The 16,583-nt window shown below is 39.1% G+C and overlaps 1 protein-coding gene across 1 annotated transcript; it reads right to left on the reverse strand.

Annotated features, from left to right (window-relative positions):
- Positions 1-922: 922 nt before the first annotated feature.
- On the reverse strand, positions 923-13,697 carry LOC118101560 (chloride anion exchanger). Its single transcript, XM_035147455.2, has 21 exons — positions 13,444-13,697; positions 12,818-13,002; positions 11,669-11,808; positions 10,735-10,845; positions 10,474-10,634; positions 9,852-10,016; positions 9,620-9,772; positions 9,219-9,301; positions 7,959-8,106; positions 7,753-7,866; positions 7,153-7,230; positions 6,965-7,060; positions 6,735-6,841; positions 5,950-6,019; positions 4,912-5,004; positions 4,560-4,655; positions 2,345-2,572; positions 2,202-2,256; positions 1,837-1,982; positions 1,655-1,714; positions 923-1,135 (listed from the first exon to the last, which is right to left on the reverse strand). Exons 2-21 carry the CDS (start codon positions 12,946-12,948, stop codon positions 1,109-1,111), a joined length of 2,262 nt encoding a protein of 753 aa, XP_035003346.1. The 5' UTR covers positions 12,949-13,002; positions 13,444-13,697; the 3' UTR covers positions 923-1,108.
- Between the last annotated feature and the right edge of the window lie 2,886 nt (positions 13,698-16,583).

A 16,583-nucleotide genomic window follows, 5' to 3' on the forward strand; every position in this document is an offset into this window, starting at 1 on the left:
TTTTATTTTATTTCAGTAAATCCCTATCTACTGATTAATTGGCGTTTGTCACTTTTTTAATATCCATTAAAAATGTCAAACAAGTTTTCTAACTATTCAATATGTTATAGATTTAGAAAATATTTTTTGAACAAATGTATTAATGTATATTATCATTGTAGAGTTTAGTTGTAGAGTTGATAACCCTTTACCACACAACTTTTTGATGTTCTGATGACATCAAGGTGGGCAACAATGCCTTAAAATTAATTACAAATTTCTCTTAGATATGTAAAGTTGAAAAAAAAGTTTTTCGTGAATGGGACTGTGGATTTTGGATGCACGTGTCTGATGCAATCTTTGAAAAACCTGGATTCAAGAGCACAATGACCAAGGGTCAAGGGCGTATGACAGAAGGGGAGACAGCCCTCACTATGTAACATGTAAATAAAGTACAAGGGAATAATTGTTGTTGGACGTCAGTTTTACCTCAGGTTGGGTCAACATGCATATTTGGTGTTGATGTTGGAGGTGAAGGGAGACTCTCCTTATGTGCTGAAAAACTATAAGAGCTCGATTAACAACTGCTGTAATGCTACACCCTCTTAAAGAATTATCACCAAATTCCCAGTATTAATAATGAAAGTATTATTTGGGGGATTTTGATTTGATTATTTTGTCTTAAGAATTTGTAAATTGTCATTAAATCTAATTATTTAAGGAGATAACGTATCTGTGTTCCAAACAATGAAATATGTTGTTTTCTTTTTCATGTTGCTTCCCCCCCCCCAAACAGAAAACATTACTTTGAGAACATTTAGTCAAAAAAGATAATTTATTCTCATTATTATGAAAACATACCAATACAGCATGTAAATATATACTGCATCTAAAATCGCAACAAATTCAACATGTACAGTGTAAAAAACAATAATATAGCATTAATTTGTTTCCTTTACATCACAGTAACTACCATATACTAGGTTAACGCTGATTGTCAGATAAATAAAGCCAAGTGCAGTATTTCATTATTCATCGCATTAGTGTATTTTACAGCATGATGTATAAAACAGTCGTTCTTTATGTCTTTGGTTGTTTTGATGGAATTTGTCATCTTCTCATCCAGATGTTAGAACCTGGTTTCTGGATCTGATGCCTGTCAGGGAAAAAGGAATTTTTTAAAAGTATTCTTTACATTTGAAACATGTCAAGCTGCAAAAGCTGTATCTTTGGCTTTTTTAATAGGATAGATTAAGCATGAAAGGGGGAGGAGAGAGGAGAAGTGCACTATACAAATTAAAGCTTCTGGCATCTAAGTAAGATGTGAATGTCATATTATTATTGTTATTATTATTATTATTATTATTATAAATATGAATAATAATAATAATAATGATAAGATTAATTTTACATTTTATTTCAGTGCCTTTCTAGACACTCAAGTACATCTTACCAAAAATTGTAAATCAGCACATGAATGATTAAGAATAAGAAGAAATAAACCAATAAATGAAATAAGTGAAACCGGTATAATATAGTATAATATAGTATAATATAATATACAATATAATACAATATAATATAATATAATATAATATAATATAATATAATATAATATAATATAAGTTTTCCTGAAAAAAAACAACTATCAGATTCTTTAAAAATGGATACTTACTTTTCTATCTCGGCTCCTCAAACCGCCTCCAGGGTAGTGAACCGTGACTGACGTCATAATCTGCAGGGCAACATGAAGAGATTTGAACATATTTACAGCAAATGCAATATATGGACTTTATTCAGATTGAAGCCTCTCCTTCAGATGTTGTGTATTTCATTAAACTGTCCTGTCATCTTCACCTTGTCGTAGTCAGATTTCTTCTCGGCGGCCTCTGGATGTTTCTCGAGGATGTGCAGCATGGCATCGTGCAGGGTCAGGAAGAAAATTGATGGCTGAACTTCGTCATCGAAAAAGCAACAATCGTGCAGTTTCTCCAGGATGTAAGCTGCAGGTGAGGAAACAAACACAGATTGAAATAAAGATGCTCATGGCGGCTGTATTTAAAAACATGTTTCCGTGTATATAATATGTGGAGCAATTGGGCATAAAGGATTTGGTTTAGTACGTTTTGTTGTAAAAACCAGTGAGACTTGTGATAGTGATGGACTTGGCACAGATCTGTGTGGATCGAGTCTGGACTTGAAAGTGCTGGTTTCATACTTACGATCACAAGCCACAATGAAGACCTCAACTTCAACCCGGATCAGCTCTTTTAGCAACTGCAAAAACAACCAGTGTAAGATGATTAGAGGAAAGCAGCCTCTCTGAAATAATCCCTACCTTTGATGCTGTGACTCAAAAACTCACCGTTTTGAGCCCTTTCAGAGCAGAGATGTCCAGGAAGGAAACCGCAGCAAAGTCCAGGATGAGGCTGTGGACGTCCACTCTCGGAACAATTATGTTGGCTGGAAGCTCGGCGTTCCAGTCGATCCGGGCAGGAAGGTCCTTGAAGTCGGTCGGCTGGTCCAGCTCCTCCATGGTGCTCTCATCCTCTGATTCCTTGATCGGTCCACAAGAGCTATTGGAGAAGCCTTTCTGTAATGGAAGATATAATTAGTTGTTATAATTAGATAGGTATAATTAATGTTCAACCAGAAATCAATATAGGAAGTACTTTAGATAGATCACATGGGAGGCCTGAGATCTGGGTAATTTAGGTTTCATTAAACATAACCAAAATTTATTGGTGTGTTTTTCATACACCTATGAAGTTTTAATTTGCCCCAAAAAAGCTGGATGTGAAACATGGAAAAGTAAATCTAAACTTTGTATAAAAGGCTGCGGTGTGATAGGTGCTGTATTTATAAAAGCAAAATTCAACAAGGTGCAGTGAAACCTGACTGCACTTGGTGGTTTAGTGTTCCCCTCACTGAAGTGCCTGAAAATAAAATGAAAAATAAGGACAAAACCTTTTCGGATCTGTGTTGAGTAATAGGGAGACTGTAACTATCCTTTTATTAATGGTAAATGATAAAATGTCTTTATTCAAATATACATATATATGTATTCAAGCTTTTATTGTCTTCATGACCACTCGAAGCACTTTACAGTACAGTTTGTCCATTCACCCACAAATTCAGTGTCTTGCCCAAGGACACTTCCAATGGAGGAGGAGCTGGGGATTGAACCACTGACCTTCTGGTTAATGGACAGCCCACCTCCTGAGCCACAGCTGCCCAGAGGGAAATAAATAGAAATGTGGAGCCTTATTGGAGAATAAGCATGACCAACTCTTAATGCCAATCAACTAGCTCCTAATATTTGCAGGATGTTATGTTAAAATTTGCTCTTCATTTGGATGAAACCTGATCTTTGGCTGATATGAAGCTGATCAGGATCATGTCCTCGTTGCAGTATAGGACAAGTGTGTCTCCGCTGTCTTCATTTGTTTCATCCTCTCAAGTCTCTAGGACTCTGATGTTCCTAATAGTTTCTAATAATGAATAGTTTACATGTTTAGGTTTGTACTTAAAACAACTGATTGCATATATTTCAAAAACCAAACCAAACAGAGCAAACCCTCAGCTTCTCCACACATCACAGGCCTGGTCCTATCAGGTTCATATAATAACCTCTTTGTAAGCTCAGTGAACTTTGTACCATCTGCTGAGCAAATCCCATCGCGCACCAGACTCTGGTGCAGCTACTGTAAGACTCACGATTAGTGTATTTAAAAACATAAAGTTTTCTACTGAATTTATTAGTTTTCATTAATTGTATTCTTGTGATATTGACAAGTCTTTTGTGTTGTTTATGGGGTGTACATGTTCACTGCTGACCTGAATAGAGTTTACAGACAAAAACAGGAAACAATAACAATGACTGTATAAAAATGGAATAACTGAAAGCTCAAGGGAAAGTGATGCCAAAGACAAAGTGTGTCATGTTCTTTACAGTAGACACATTTACATGGACACTAACGCTTTCTTTATTAACAGGATTAGACAACATTCTGAATAAGACACTGTCATATAAACAACATTTCCTGATAACCTTAACCAGAATAAGGTCATATTTGGAATAATCTATAATCTGATAAGACATGTGGAGTATTCTGACCTTGGTGACATTATGGAGACACGTACTCATCTTAATTGCATTATAATGTCCTTTTGGACTTTTCACAGCATTTTGACATACATCGACATATGGCGGTGATCAACTGCTTGATGATGCATGCCTTAGGTTTGAGTGTAAACAAGCTAGAAAAATAGAATTGAAGCTTTTACAAAATTATAATGAAAACACTCAAAAAGTGTATAGAGCAGCATTGTGCATTTATTTCAGGTTGGGGCTTTAAAACTCACGAGATATATGACGTAATGGACGTAATGTTAACAGGAGTCTTAATCCGACTATGCTCTGTAAAATGTAAACAGGAATGTGAACAGACTTTTCCATTCCAAACTGGTAAACATCATAATCAAAATAATGTCTTATTCTGATAAAGGTCAATATTATGACCATTATTGGTGTCCATGTAAACGTAGTCGCTGAAAACAAAGTAAAAGTCATTACTTACTGATGTCCACTGCAGGTCACCTGTCTTTAAAAGCCTCCGGATCATCCTGAGGGCTTTATTTCTCTTTCTCAGCACTCTCAGTGGGTTAAATCCAACCTGAGGAGAGATTTGTGTGACTTAAATCACGGGTTCAAGACACAGAATCATGTCAAAGATACAATTTGTTAAGTTCTATAGCCTTTGGTTCTTTTTTACAGCATCCTCTATGTAATTTTCCATTGATTGAGATGCTGTATTGGAAACTGAATTGGTCAAAATAAGGATTTTACATATGACTTACTATATTTCTATGAATATGTGTCTTAAACAATGAAAAAAAATGCAACAGACTCTAAAGCCATGCAAGACTTACAGCTTCCACCAGCTTGTTCCGGAAGAATTCAATGTTGGCAAAGAAAATTGGCGAAGGGATCCTGAAGATCTTCACTCCCTCTGGCTCGTATATCTGGGGAGAGTCATTTGCATTATAACCACATTTTGGCCAAAATCAGGTTAAAATATATCAAACCTCTTTAAACAAAGATGTGAAAATGAAACAGAGAAGGTGGACCGAAACCGGGATGATTACTTTCACCTCTCTGGTTCTCATAAAGACACAACGTCTTCTTTATGGGAATTCAATTTGGAACTTATGAAATTAAACTTTAAGCACTTTCCTGTCTCTGCTGCTGCTCCTAATTCCTAATGAATGAAATAATAGTTATATCAAACTAGTTCTGATGTCACATCAAGCAAATGGATGGAGGCAAAACACATAAAGGCTTTAAAGGAATACTGTCGTTGAAGTTTCCTCCTCACATAACCTCTTTCAGCTGGTCTCGAATACCTCTTCGGTACAAATTGTTCATTCCAGTAAACTCTTATCTGGTGTTCCTTCCCTCCCTATGACATGAAGTGAAGCCACCTCCTTCACCCAGGGTACTTTGACATTGAGGAGCTAATTTGCTGAGAGGCAAAAGCGTAAAATGAGATTGATACCACTTATGTTGAAACTTATGAGCTTATAGTAACTCAAACTTCAGAAGCCACAAACCTACACTAAATTAACATGTCAAATGTTTTTTTTTCTTTTTAACTAAAATGCAAAACTGACAATTTTACATAATTTTTGTGTTGGACTATTTGTGTGTGTTGATCAAGAACCTTTAGAGATGGTCATAGGTGTTTCGTCACCTTTGGACAGAGCCAGCTTGCTTATATCCCGTGGTTCCAGCGTTAATGCTAACCTAAGCTAACTAGCTCGATTTTGGCCTTATTTTAATGGACAGGTATGGGACTGGTATCAACCCTCTCATCTAACTGTCCACCTGAAAGCAAATAAGTATCTTTCCAAAACTATATCTTTAACGTAAACTACAGAAGACACATGATAAAACCCAAACCAACTTACATCGATGTAGTCCTTTCTGTCTTTGTAGATGTCTGTTCCTCTGATGTTGGCCAGCTGACTGCAGCGAGGGCTGAAAGACAACAAAATTTCAATAACGAATGTTTGTCTGCACCTAAAGTTAACAAGACTAAGAGGCCACAGCTATGGTCAGTGGGAAGAAGAAGGAGAAGCAGTTAAATGTCAAGGGTAAGAAGAGGTACAGTACCGAATGGGGAAGAAGAAGAGGTAGGATATTGAAACACACAGTGGATGGCGGTAATGCACATTGATGTTGGTAGCCACTCGCCAATAAACCAAACGAAGAAGAAGAAGAAGCTATATAAGTTGTACTTAATGGTACTTTGAGCTAAATGCTGTTAAATCATCTTAACAGTCTTAGTTTCTTATATTAGGATGTTGGTATTTGCTAATTAGTTTCGAACATGAAGTAGCCAGTTGAAGGTTATAGGAATGTAGTTAGTTTTGCAGGTATTTGTTCATTAACCTAAGGGATGATATTAATCTATTCAGGTTGTCATATAGAGGTCATGAATATATATTTGTTCCACATTTCATGACAATCCATCCAGAGATTGTTGAGATATTCCAAAGTGGTGGACCGACCAACATTTCCAGGTCTATAGCCGTGCTGCTGACATGGCTATATCTGGTACGGACTACCAGAGTTCAGGAAGCAGCTCAAACTGTATACAATGAAGACTTTGAACAAAAGTGCAAGCCAAGACAAAACAAAATAGATAGATACATTTTGAGTCAAGAAAAATGGTTTGTTGCCAAATACTAACAATTGTGTCCTGAGAACCACACTGATCAGCTCCACACCGAGGCCTGCAGCCAATCCAAGATCCAGCCCCAGTAAGATGGAGGCAATGCAGGTACACAACCACACCACCTGGACGAAGGTGAGAAACATAAGGAGCCATATGTCTACTTCCAGAGAGCGCAAAATGACCACAGAATATTTTTGAAGGAATTTTTAACTATTTAACTATTCTCGGATTATATATGAATTTACACAGTCTGGTTTGTCCCTTCTCCACAGGTATGGGATTTCTCTGAACTGCATCAGCATGCCCTTCAGGTTGACGATGACCACAGCACCTAGCACAGACTGTTCAAGCAATGGGTCAAAGGTCAGAACTCAGCCAGTCCAGTTACTTCTTCTGTATGTTTGGGAGAGTACGAGGTAGTTTTGAGGTTCACCTTGGGGAGTGGCTCTAGGAGGAATCCAATGGCCAAGGTGACGATCATCACTATGACAGCTGACAGTAAACCAGCTACCTGAATAGGACAGAAGAGGAGTATGTATGTTGAGAGTTTGTTCAAATGTAGGGATTACTCTATTAATGTCATATATATATATATATATAGATATATATATATATATGTTTCGATGGTTGTTTCATCTTCAAATAATAAGTTTCAGGGATTTTAGCTTTAGTCACCTGTGTGCTCTACCATCCTCACACTTCCTCACAGCGCCCTCATTAGTCACTCTGATTAGATTGTGCGGGGCTGTGGCTCAGGAAGTAGCACCAGATGGTCGGCGGTTTCGAACCACCAACCGTCCTCTCATCTACCATGACTTGACAAGAAAGCAATTAATGCTGAGTACTTGTGCCCACACTCCCACCTCTGGTATTATTTAATGTCCTCTTCTTGACTCAGCCATAACTAAACCTGCATCCAGCTCTGAGTGGATCTTCCCTCTACTTGATGAGTGTTGGGGTTACAGTTGGTGTTTGGGTAAACTTTGACTCCAGCGCTATGAGGTCTAATAACAGGTCAGACGTGTTGGTTTACCTGAGTCTTGCCTCCTGTGCTCTCCTGCACTGCGCTCCTGGACAGAGCTGTACTCGCAGCAAAAGACTTGAAGGAAGCTCCGAAGATGTTGCCAACTCCAAAGGCTATGAGCTCCTACAGCCAAATCAAAGAGAAAACATGTTTTGTTATCACTATCGCAGACTTCTACCTCAGTGTGTTCCGTTTGTTTTAGCATTGGTACAAACCTGATTTCCATCTATGGTGTAATCATGTTTTACAGAGTAGACCTTTGCCACGGAGAAGGCCACAGCAAAACCCACTATAGCCATGGGAAACGCTTCAACTGCTGTGTCCTGGAAGATCTGCAGGTTTGGAGCCATCGGAGCCTCATACCTGAAACAAGTGAGTACTGTCAGGCGGAAGATTTTCTTAATCTTTGATTTGACCTCTTCCTTTAACAATTTTACCACACTCAACCCATCAATTGTGGCTGTGGGTCGCACGTTTGCCCATTTACCCTCTCAGCTGATAATGCTCAGCTATTAACTTTACAAGTATTGTATCAATACTGATGGGTGAGGCCTTACAGATATACACATATCCTCATTGTCTTCAAACTGTTACTGACCTCTGGTTCATTAATTACTCTGCTCTGACAGATAGTGACTGGAAAGAGATAAATCAGTGCTTTCACTGTCCCAGGAGTTAACTGTGCCTCCTACAAAGGATATCTCTGTTCTTCAAAGAGAGTTTGTGATACATGGATTTACGTGGCATTTAAATTAAACTATAGGAGAGCACTCGGAGGCTGAAAATGAAAGTAATTATCTCCACCAAATAGGTTGTGTTTAATCAAAAACAATCAAAGACAACCGGACTGATTTTCCTAATCTGATCACTTAACAAATATCCGTCCAATATTCGCTCTTCTTTAGCTTTAATAAGCTTCTTCACCAACTCATCTCACTCTTTATGTGCTCAATGCTTCACTAGGTTCTCCAGCTAACTTTGCCTAGATGCTATTTCATCTAGATGTTGTTTCCTATGATCTATAATCTCAGCTTCGCTCATCTCAGTTTTCTGCACTGTAATTTCTTTACATTTTGATGGTTCACACAGTCGGAGAAAACTCAGGTACACAGCAAGTGAAGTTCAATTGTCACTGATGCCACTAGAACGGTGTAAGAACTTTATCTATATAGCACTATTCCAGTCTTATCAATCACTCGAAGTATTTTACAGCACAATTCCCATTCACCCAGTCACACATACATTCATACAACTCTAGTATCACTTTGTCTTTTTCTATCACACCATCCGTACACTGTCAGGGAATTTGTAGTTCAGTATCTTGACCAAGGACACTTCGGAATACAGACAGAGGTGCGGGGGATCGAACCACCATCCTCCTGTGTAGTGGACGGCCCTCTCTACCTCCTGAGTCACATCCACCCACATATCATCACATCAAATTTCTTGGCTTCAGCCAATGTGCAAACACTCACCCTTTTGGAATATGGCCAACAACATCAACGCCATATCGCGTCTTGAAGTCAAAGCCATATGAAACTCCACATACAATAACGGTCTGCAGAAGAGATGATACAAATCATGACATCATGTCTGAAAATACTTGGCCCTGTCTCACAGGGACAGTATCTAAATGGCCTTGATTACAGATTGTGAGCTATTTCCTTGAACCAACACATATGCTTTCTTATAAATGCTTTGATGATCTCATAAATCTGATTATTGATTATGGACGGCACACTCCTGCTCGGCAAAGTCATAAAACATCAAAGCCAAAATGAGTGTTATCATTATTGCTGTTTATATGACCAACAAGCCTTTAACACTTCATTCTATGGAAACATTTATAAGTATCGTGTTGCATAATGTTGCTCACCATAATAACCTCAATGGGGACGGGCACCGGCAGCTTGGATTTGAATCTGTCATTTAGCTCCTTTACGATGAAGACCACCACCATGATGACCAAGGAGATCACCACGTCACAGACGTTGGTGGAGGTGATCTTTTTGAAGATGATCTCCAGGGTCTGAAACGATGAAGACAAATGAGACACACTCCCTCGACTGTGACACACGTCAGAAAGCTTTAAGCTTCTCTCTACTCACGTATATGAGGGAGAGTGGTCCACTCAAGCCTTGGACTTGCAGCCCCAGCACAAACTTGAGCTGGGACACCAGGATGTGGATGGCAGCTGCTGTGGTGAAGCCGGACACCAGAGTGTCTGACAGGTACATGACTACGAAGCCTACCTGCATTATGCCCATCACCAGCTGGAAGTGACACAGACAGTTAGACCTCACCAGCTTCTAACTGTTTTCCCACTTTTACACGTCTTATGCTAAGCTAGGTTAACTATCACCTGGATATAGCACCGCATTAAAGTGAGACATGACAGTTGCAGTCACCTTCTTGCGTAAGTTAAAGTAAAAAAGTAAATAAAACTGTACTTTTTGTGAGATCAAGCTAAATTCACTGTCGAATATCAGTACAGGATCCAAAGTTTAAAAGATCTTTGACATGGGTATCATCACTTTTCTTGTGTTTTATACTAAAGCAGAGCAAATACTAATTGTCTAAGGTTTTGAGGCTTGGTCCTGTTGTGGGGGGGTTTATTGCACAATCCTGCCATTACACCATAAGTCTAGTTTTTGTTGGGTCAACAAGATAAAGGTGAAGTGATGCAGTTGTTGAGAAGATGAAGTGAATGGCTGTTATGAGGCGTCTAACCTGCATGATGCCGACGAGGAAGGTCACAGAAGAAGCCACCAGCACTCGCTGATCGTCCATCGTCAGGCCTTCGAACCCGGTGATGTTGAAGGCCGGACCCTCGTCTGGGACCAGCCTGGTGACCACTGAGCCGATCATCAGACACAAGACTGGGAACGGACCTGCAAGGTGAGACAGAGAAGATGCTGGTTACAGTTCTCGTGTATTGACAAGAGATTCACATCCACCACTCACACATACACACACACACGCCTGCCTTACCCACTGAGATGTGCCTGGAAGTGCCCAGGAAGAAGTAAATGATGACAGGGAAGAAGGCAGAGAAGAGTCCATACCAGGGTGGCAGGGAGGCCAGCAGACAGTAGGCGAGACCTGCAGCACAAAAACATGCACATTACAGATATACAAAAATGTTTATATCAAATTATTTTTACTTAACAGCATTTTTACTCACCAAACCAAACCTTATCATGATCAGACAGTTATGATGACATATAACTGACATGAAATACAAATTTTAACAACAAATTTTAAAATTGAAACAATCTTTTTTTCAAATTTTATTTGATTCTATTATCTTCCTTTTTTCCTTTTCCATTTTGCTCCCTATTCATCCATATTTGTATTTTTTATTTTTTTCATACCCTCTGCCCTCCACTCATCTCTACAATTATGCACTCACACCTTATGAGTGGTGCTCTCCCCTGTGTTATGTCACACTGTGTGTCAAGGCCTTTCTTGTCAATAAATTAAAAAAATATGTGTAATATATGTATATAAATATATATATATATATATATATATATATATATAAAATTGATACAGGACAAAAGATGTATGTATAAAGAGTCTGAGCTGCTGCTGGAGAGAAACAGTTTATACTGAGCAGCACAGACACCAGGGGAAGGGCTGATTGCAAGGTAATCTCATGTTATCAGAATAGACTCAAGTTGCACAAGTGTCCCAGATAAAATGAACATATTCAGAACAGTAAATGAGTAATAATCAGCACAATGTAAGCAGAGGCAGAAAATAAATCATTTTTAAGTCATTATAACTTAACAGAATAACAATAAATGTCATGCCCTCAGTTAATATAACTTCCTGATATGTGATAGTGCAAAGACACACCTACTAGGGGGAGTCAGATCTTCACCTATCAGTCAGACTCCATTAACTCGCTGATTATATTTACCTTGCAGGACGGCGACCAGTCCAGTGCTGACCCCAGACACGATGTCACTGAGCAGCCATTCTTTAAACTGATAGATTTTCAACCAGCCAATAACCGGCAGGAGAGAGAGCGCCGCATTCTTGGCCCGCTTGGCGTCACATCTGCAATGATGAACAGACACAGAAATAAAGTCAAGTGGAGATGGATCAGTCATTGGCATCATTTGGTGAATTTCAAGCAAAACAGAGGTAAGATTTGTACAGTGCACATGATGGTTGGTGTCAGACTTAGTCCACGCTCATATAAGTCCTGAAATTGAGTCCAGCTTTGAGGTTTAGTTTTTACTTTACTCCAATATATATAAATTCCTCATGAAAATGGCTAATTCTGATAAGTAAGCGTTTGATTACAGAATATACTTGAAACATTGCTTTATTTATATGAATACTGATTGTTTCTTCCTCCGTGGTCTTTATATATTCATGTCTACATTACTTAGATAAATGAGAGTGAATCACGCTTGGAGTAGTAAATGGATTAGTGGTTTATTTAAGATGATAAAAACTCATAAAAACTGAAATGAAAGCATCAGATTTTTGGGAATAACAGGATAAGAATTCCCTGTTTATCTGTCTTAAACAAGATTCTTTCAGGAAGACTTAATCCTGAACTCCTCTCAGGACTTTGTATTTAAAAGTTTTTTAAAATAATTAAATTGACATTAGTGTGATAGTAAAGTCAGATAGAAAACTCTGAGCATGAAAGAAGAAAACAAAATTTGTATTTACTTCCTCTTATTTTGCCTGATGAAAGTCTGACGATGACAAAAATAAAGTGGTGTGTGTGTGTGTGTTTTCTTTCTTTTTATATTTTTATATATACAAGCTTTACTTTACAAAACATTACCTTAACCATTATATTTGTAAAATATACATTCAAATATCAGTTTCTGTATATACAAACTTGACTTCATGATGTAGTTTAAATGTAATAGTTTTCTGTGGTCAGTGCAGTTTTAAAAGTACAGCTGAAGGAATAAAGAGAAACTCGTTTTTACCCAGAGGCCAAACTTTTTCCCCCTCGTCCCTTGAAATCCTAACATTCATGCAGGACAGAAATCTTCACAGGAAACCAGCAGATCAAAAACCAAAAGCTTTGCATGTTTCTCACGTGAAGTACTGCTTGAGGTGGTTCAGCATGGTCTTGCGCTGTCTGTGGACCCTCTCGTGCTCCCCGGTGAAGGAGTCCTCCGAGTAGAGAGGCCTGGCCACCACATACTGCTTGGCTCCCGGTCGCATCATGTCGTCTCTGCCGCCTGGATCACCGCTGCTCTCTCTCCTCTACTGTATGTGACTCTGAGATCCAGTAATCACATTAGGGTTAGGAAGAGGATCCTGTCCTGACTTTGAACATCAGTAATCAAAAGAACACGAACAGGCAGACAACAAAAGGTCCAGACCCCTCCAACACGGGCAGAACACACGTGCCAGGTCAGGACCTGCTCAGATCTGTGGATGAGCATTGTCAGGCTTCATTAGAGCTCTAGAAACAGATTAACACCAGTGAGGCTTGTTTTGGATTTTAACACTGAAATGTCTCAGCTCTCGGACTTCTCCCAGAGATCATCTTTTCATTTTTAAGATATGAATCACTCAAGGAAATATTTGCTTCCTTTGCGCTGAAAATACATCAGCAGCTCTGGAGTTTTGAAGCTTCCTTAAAGATTTCACGTTGAGAAGCTCCCAGTCTTCCCACTAGCCCTCATATCCTATTGTGCAGCAGCGTATCCCACATACCTGACAGTGTTTCTAAATCCAAAGCGTCTGCTCTCTCTTCCAACTCCTCCGGCTCCTCTGGATCAACTGAGACCCGAGACGGTTTTGCCATCAATAAATGCCACGACTTCTTCTTATCACAACTGTAATTATTGACAGCAATTATGATGAGGTCCCCGTTTCGCACAGCTGCTGGACGCTTAACTTATCCTTGACCATTGTTCTTACTGATATCTGCAACACACAACTTTCAGTGGAGGCTTTCCGCCCCAGAAGAGCAGTCGAAAAGGTATTGTAGCGATGGGCAGGATAAGGAGGATGTGGACAGGGCAGACGGGACAGGACAGATCAGGTCATTGTTATGAAGTGGAAATCAAGTTACTTTTCAGGAGGGGGAAACGCCGCTGAGGGTTGGCTGCAGACCTCCACACAGTGCACTTCAGGAGTAACAATAGTTTGTGTGCCGCAGGAACTGACATTGTTTGTGGAAAAACTGCTGAATGCAAGGGTCCAAAATTTATTTATCCAGCGGCGTGTGATAAGACACCCCCTGGTGCTCTGATAATCAGAGTTCTGGCATGAAAGTTAAACACATTACAAGTTATAATTCACGAGTCATCGTAAAACTGAACTGACCTTCTATGTTCTTCCTCTCGCAAAAAGTGGACAGAAGAGAGAGAGAGAGAGAGAGAGCCAACGGGGAAAAGACGCCGTCCTTCATATTTAAAGTAACACCAACCGAACTGATAAGACCCGAAAGTGCTGGAGTATGAAGTGTGTTTGTGTGTGTTTGTGTGTGTGTGTGTATTGTGCAATTGTGGTTGTGGGTTGTTAGTCACTGGTTTCAGTACATGCAGGTGGAATGCAAACATCACAGGAAAGTGTGTGAATGACCTTAACGAAGTGTCCTCTCAGAATTAAGTGGAGGTAATGTCTGCCCCCCCCGCTGTCAAGGTTCATGGGAAAAGTGTGTGTATTTACTGTGTGTGTGTGTGTGTGTGTAAACCCAGAAGAATGAATGAACAGTGCGTCCTTGTGAAAACAAAAGCTCCAGTTTTGGATTTTTCATTGGAATGTTTTCACCTGAGAGTTAATAACAGAAAATGCACATGTAAAAATGTTTTAATATGTGTTTGTATGTGGATTTCTATCTTGTTTAAGCTGCAGTCTCCCTCCCACTTGCCGGGTAAAATCGCCATCTCCTATAAATCAGTATAATAAAGTGGTGTGATTGGATCGTATGAGTGTTGTCAGGCAGTTCCGGCCATGCACCCTTTGTTCTGTCACACCGTGGCGAGTGATAAGCAGCAGTGTAAAAGTTAATATCTGATAAATGCTGGAACAATTATCAATAACCACAAGGTCAAGAACTTTCCACTCGGTTTGCATTTATCTATTTCCATTAATAAAAATAAAAAAAAGCCTGAAGCAAATAACAAAGTGTGAGCACGCGTGTGTATATTTTAAGGATACAATTTAAAGTAAAGTAAACAATTAACACATCAAAACACAATCCAGACCATGAATGTTATTCTGTTATATTTCCACAATGATCTGATATCAAAATAAATAAGGTAATTGTCCAATCATTGCTTAGCAACCATAATTAGACATGGGAGCTCTGTCAAGCTTTTGTATACCAGCACATGTGGAAGCAGTGCACACTCTCTTTCTTTGAGGTGTTCCAGAATTAGTTTGAGGTGTCCAGAACCAACATTCACAACTAGAACATCCACTGTGTATACCCTTAACTATCAAGTGTAACTTAAAGTGAGAGTGCAGGACTTTTACGTATTGCCTATAACATTCAAGCCCCTGCTAAACAAGTTCACACAATTCTCTCTGTAAGGGCCTTTTTTCACTGCAGATATTTTAACATGTCACATTTAGCTGCTTCAGAGCTCCTGGTGTTATTCATGCTGGCATCACTGTCACATCTTAACTTCATCATGAACGCCTGATCTCCTCCTACTGTAACATGTAACATGTCTGCTGTGAAAAAGGTCCTGTTTCAGTGGTCCATGTTTAGCAGGTATACTTTACTGGTTAAAGTTCATCATATTCATACAACATTTTCTAGTGAGCACTATAAATAGTACAGCTGTTGATACTTGAAATGTCATTAGTTTTGCTCAAGCTAAAGTATTGAACAAAATCAGCAGAAAGAGTCAGAGGATCACAAGGTTTTAAAGATTTTGAGTAGTTGTTCCAGCCTAAAACAGGAACAAACTGATGGGATGAGTCAGGGATGATATCTATCAGTTTATTTTTCAGTTTTTTCAATCCAAAACAGCTACTATACAGCAGAATAAAGTCCCAGCTTCATTATGATATTTTAATGTATAGTCACAAAGTACTCATTACCTTATAATTATCTTACTAGCACCCACATCAGCTCTGGAAAATCCCAAATCCATCCTGAATTGTCCAAATGCATTTTATATTTCCTTCTTAGTGCATCTGAACCTGTACAGGTATCACCACCCAACTCACACAATCCACACACACTGTAGGCCAGAAACACTTTTCCCTATCATTTGTATCATAGTGTTGTGCAAAAGAAAATTAAGTAGCAATCAGTTGGCCATGTAGTAAATACACTGAACTGGAACTGTTTAAAAATCTAATGTATGGATGTGTACAATTCGATTTTCCCTTTGTATTGGTGCGCTCAATGATATTTGAGACTGGAGAGGCCACACTGTCACAGCACATAAATGGTAATAGTGACAGAATCAGTGTCAGTGAGCACATGTCTTGTCAGCCAGTATTTCTAACTCTTTTGTTACTTAACTTAACATTGGTTTGTAGAGAACTGAGAGAAAAAAAAATCAATGCTTGGTCTGTTTTTTGTTTTTTTATACAACAGCTAAATTACAAAAAGAACAAGAACAACTTGTAACTTCCACGTTCAGCACACACAGTGTCCTGACCTGAAGTGGACATGATGTGGTGACACAGATAGAGGGGACGTGGAGTCAGGGGAAAGAAGGTTGGAGTCTTCATGTTGCAACACTGTAAAACCTCTTCTCTCATGACTGCACATTTTCAATCCTGCCGCCGGGTATTTCCATTCGTAGGCCTTTTTTTCACGGCAGACATTTTGGCTCATCGTGGCCGGAAAGGTCCAGGTGCTGGTCACGAGTCCCCAAAATAAATAT

This window comes from Hippoglossus stenolepis, chromosome 22 (genome assembly GCF_022539355.2).
Source record: "Hippoglossus stenolepis isolate QCI-W04-F060 chromosome 22, HSTE1.2, whole genome shotgun sequence".
In the NCBI taxonomy this organism is placed as follows: Eukaryota; Metazoa; Chordata; class Actinopteri; order Pleuronectiformes; family Pleuronectidae; genus Hippoglossus; species Hippoglossus stenolepis.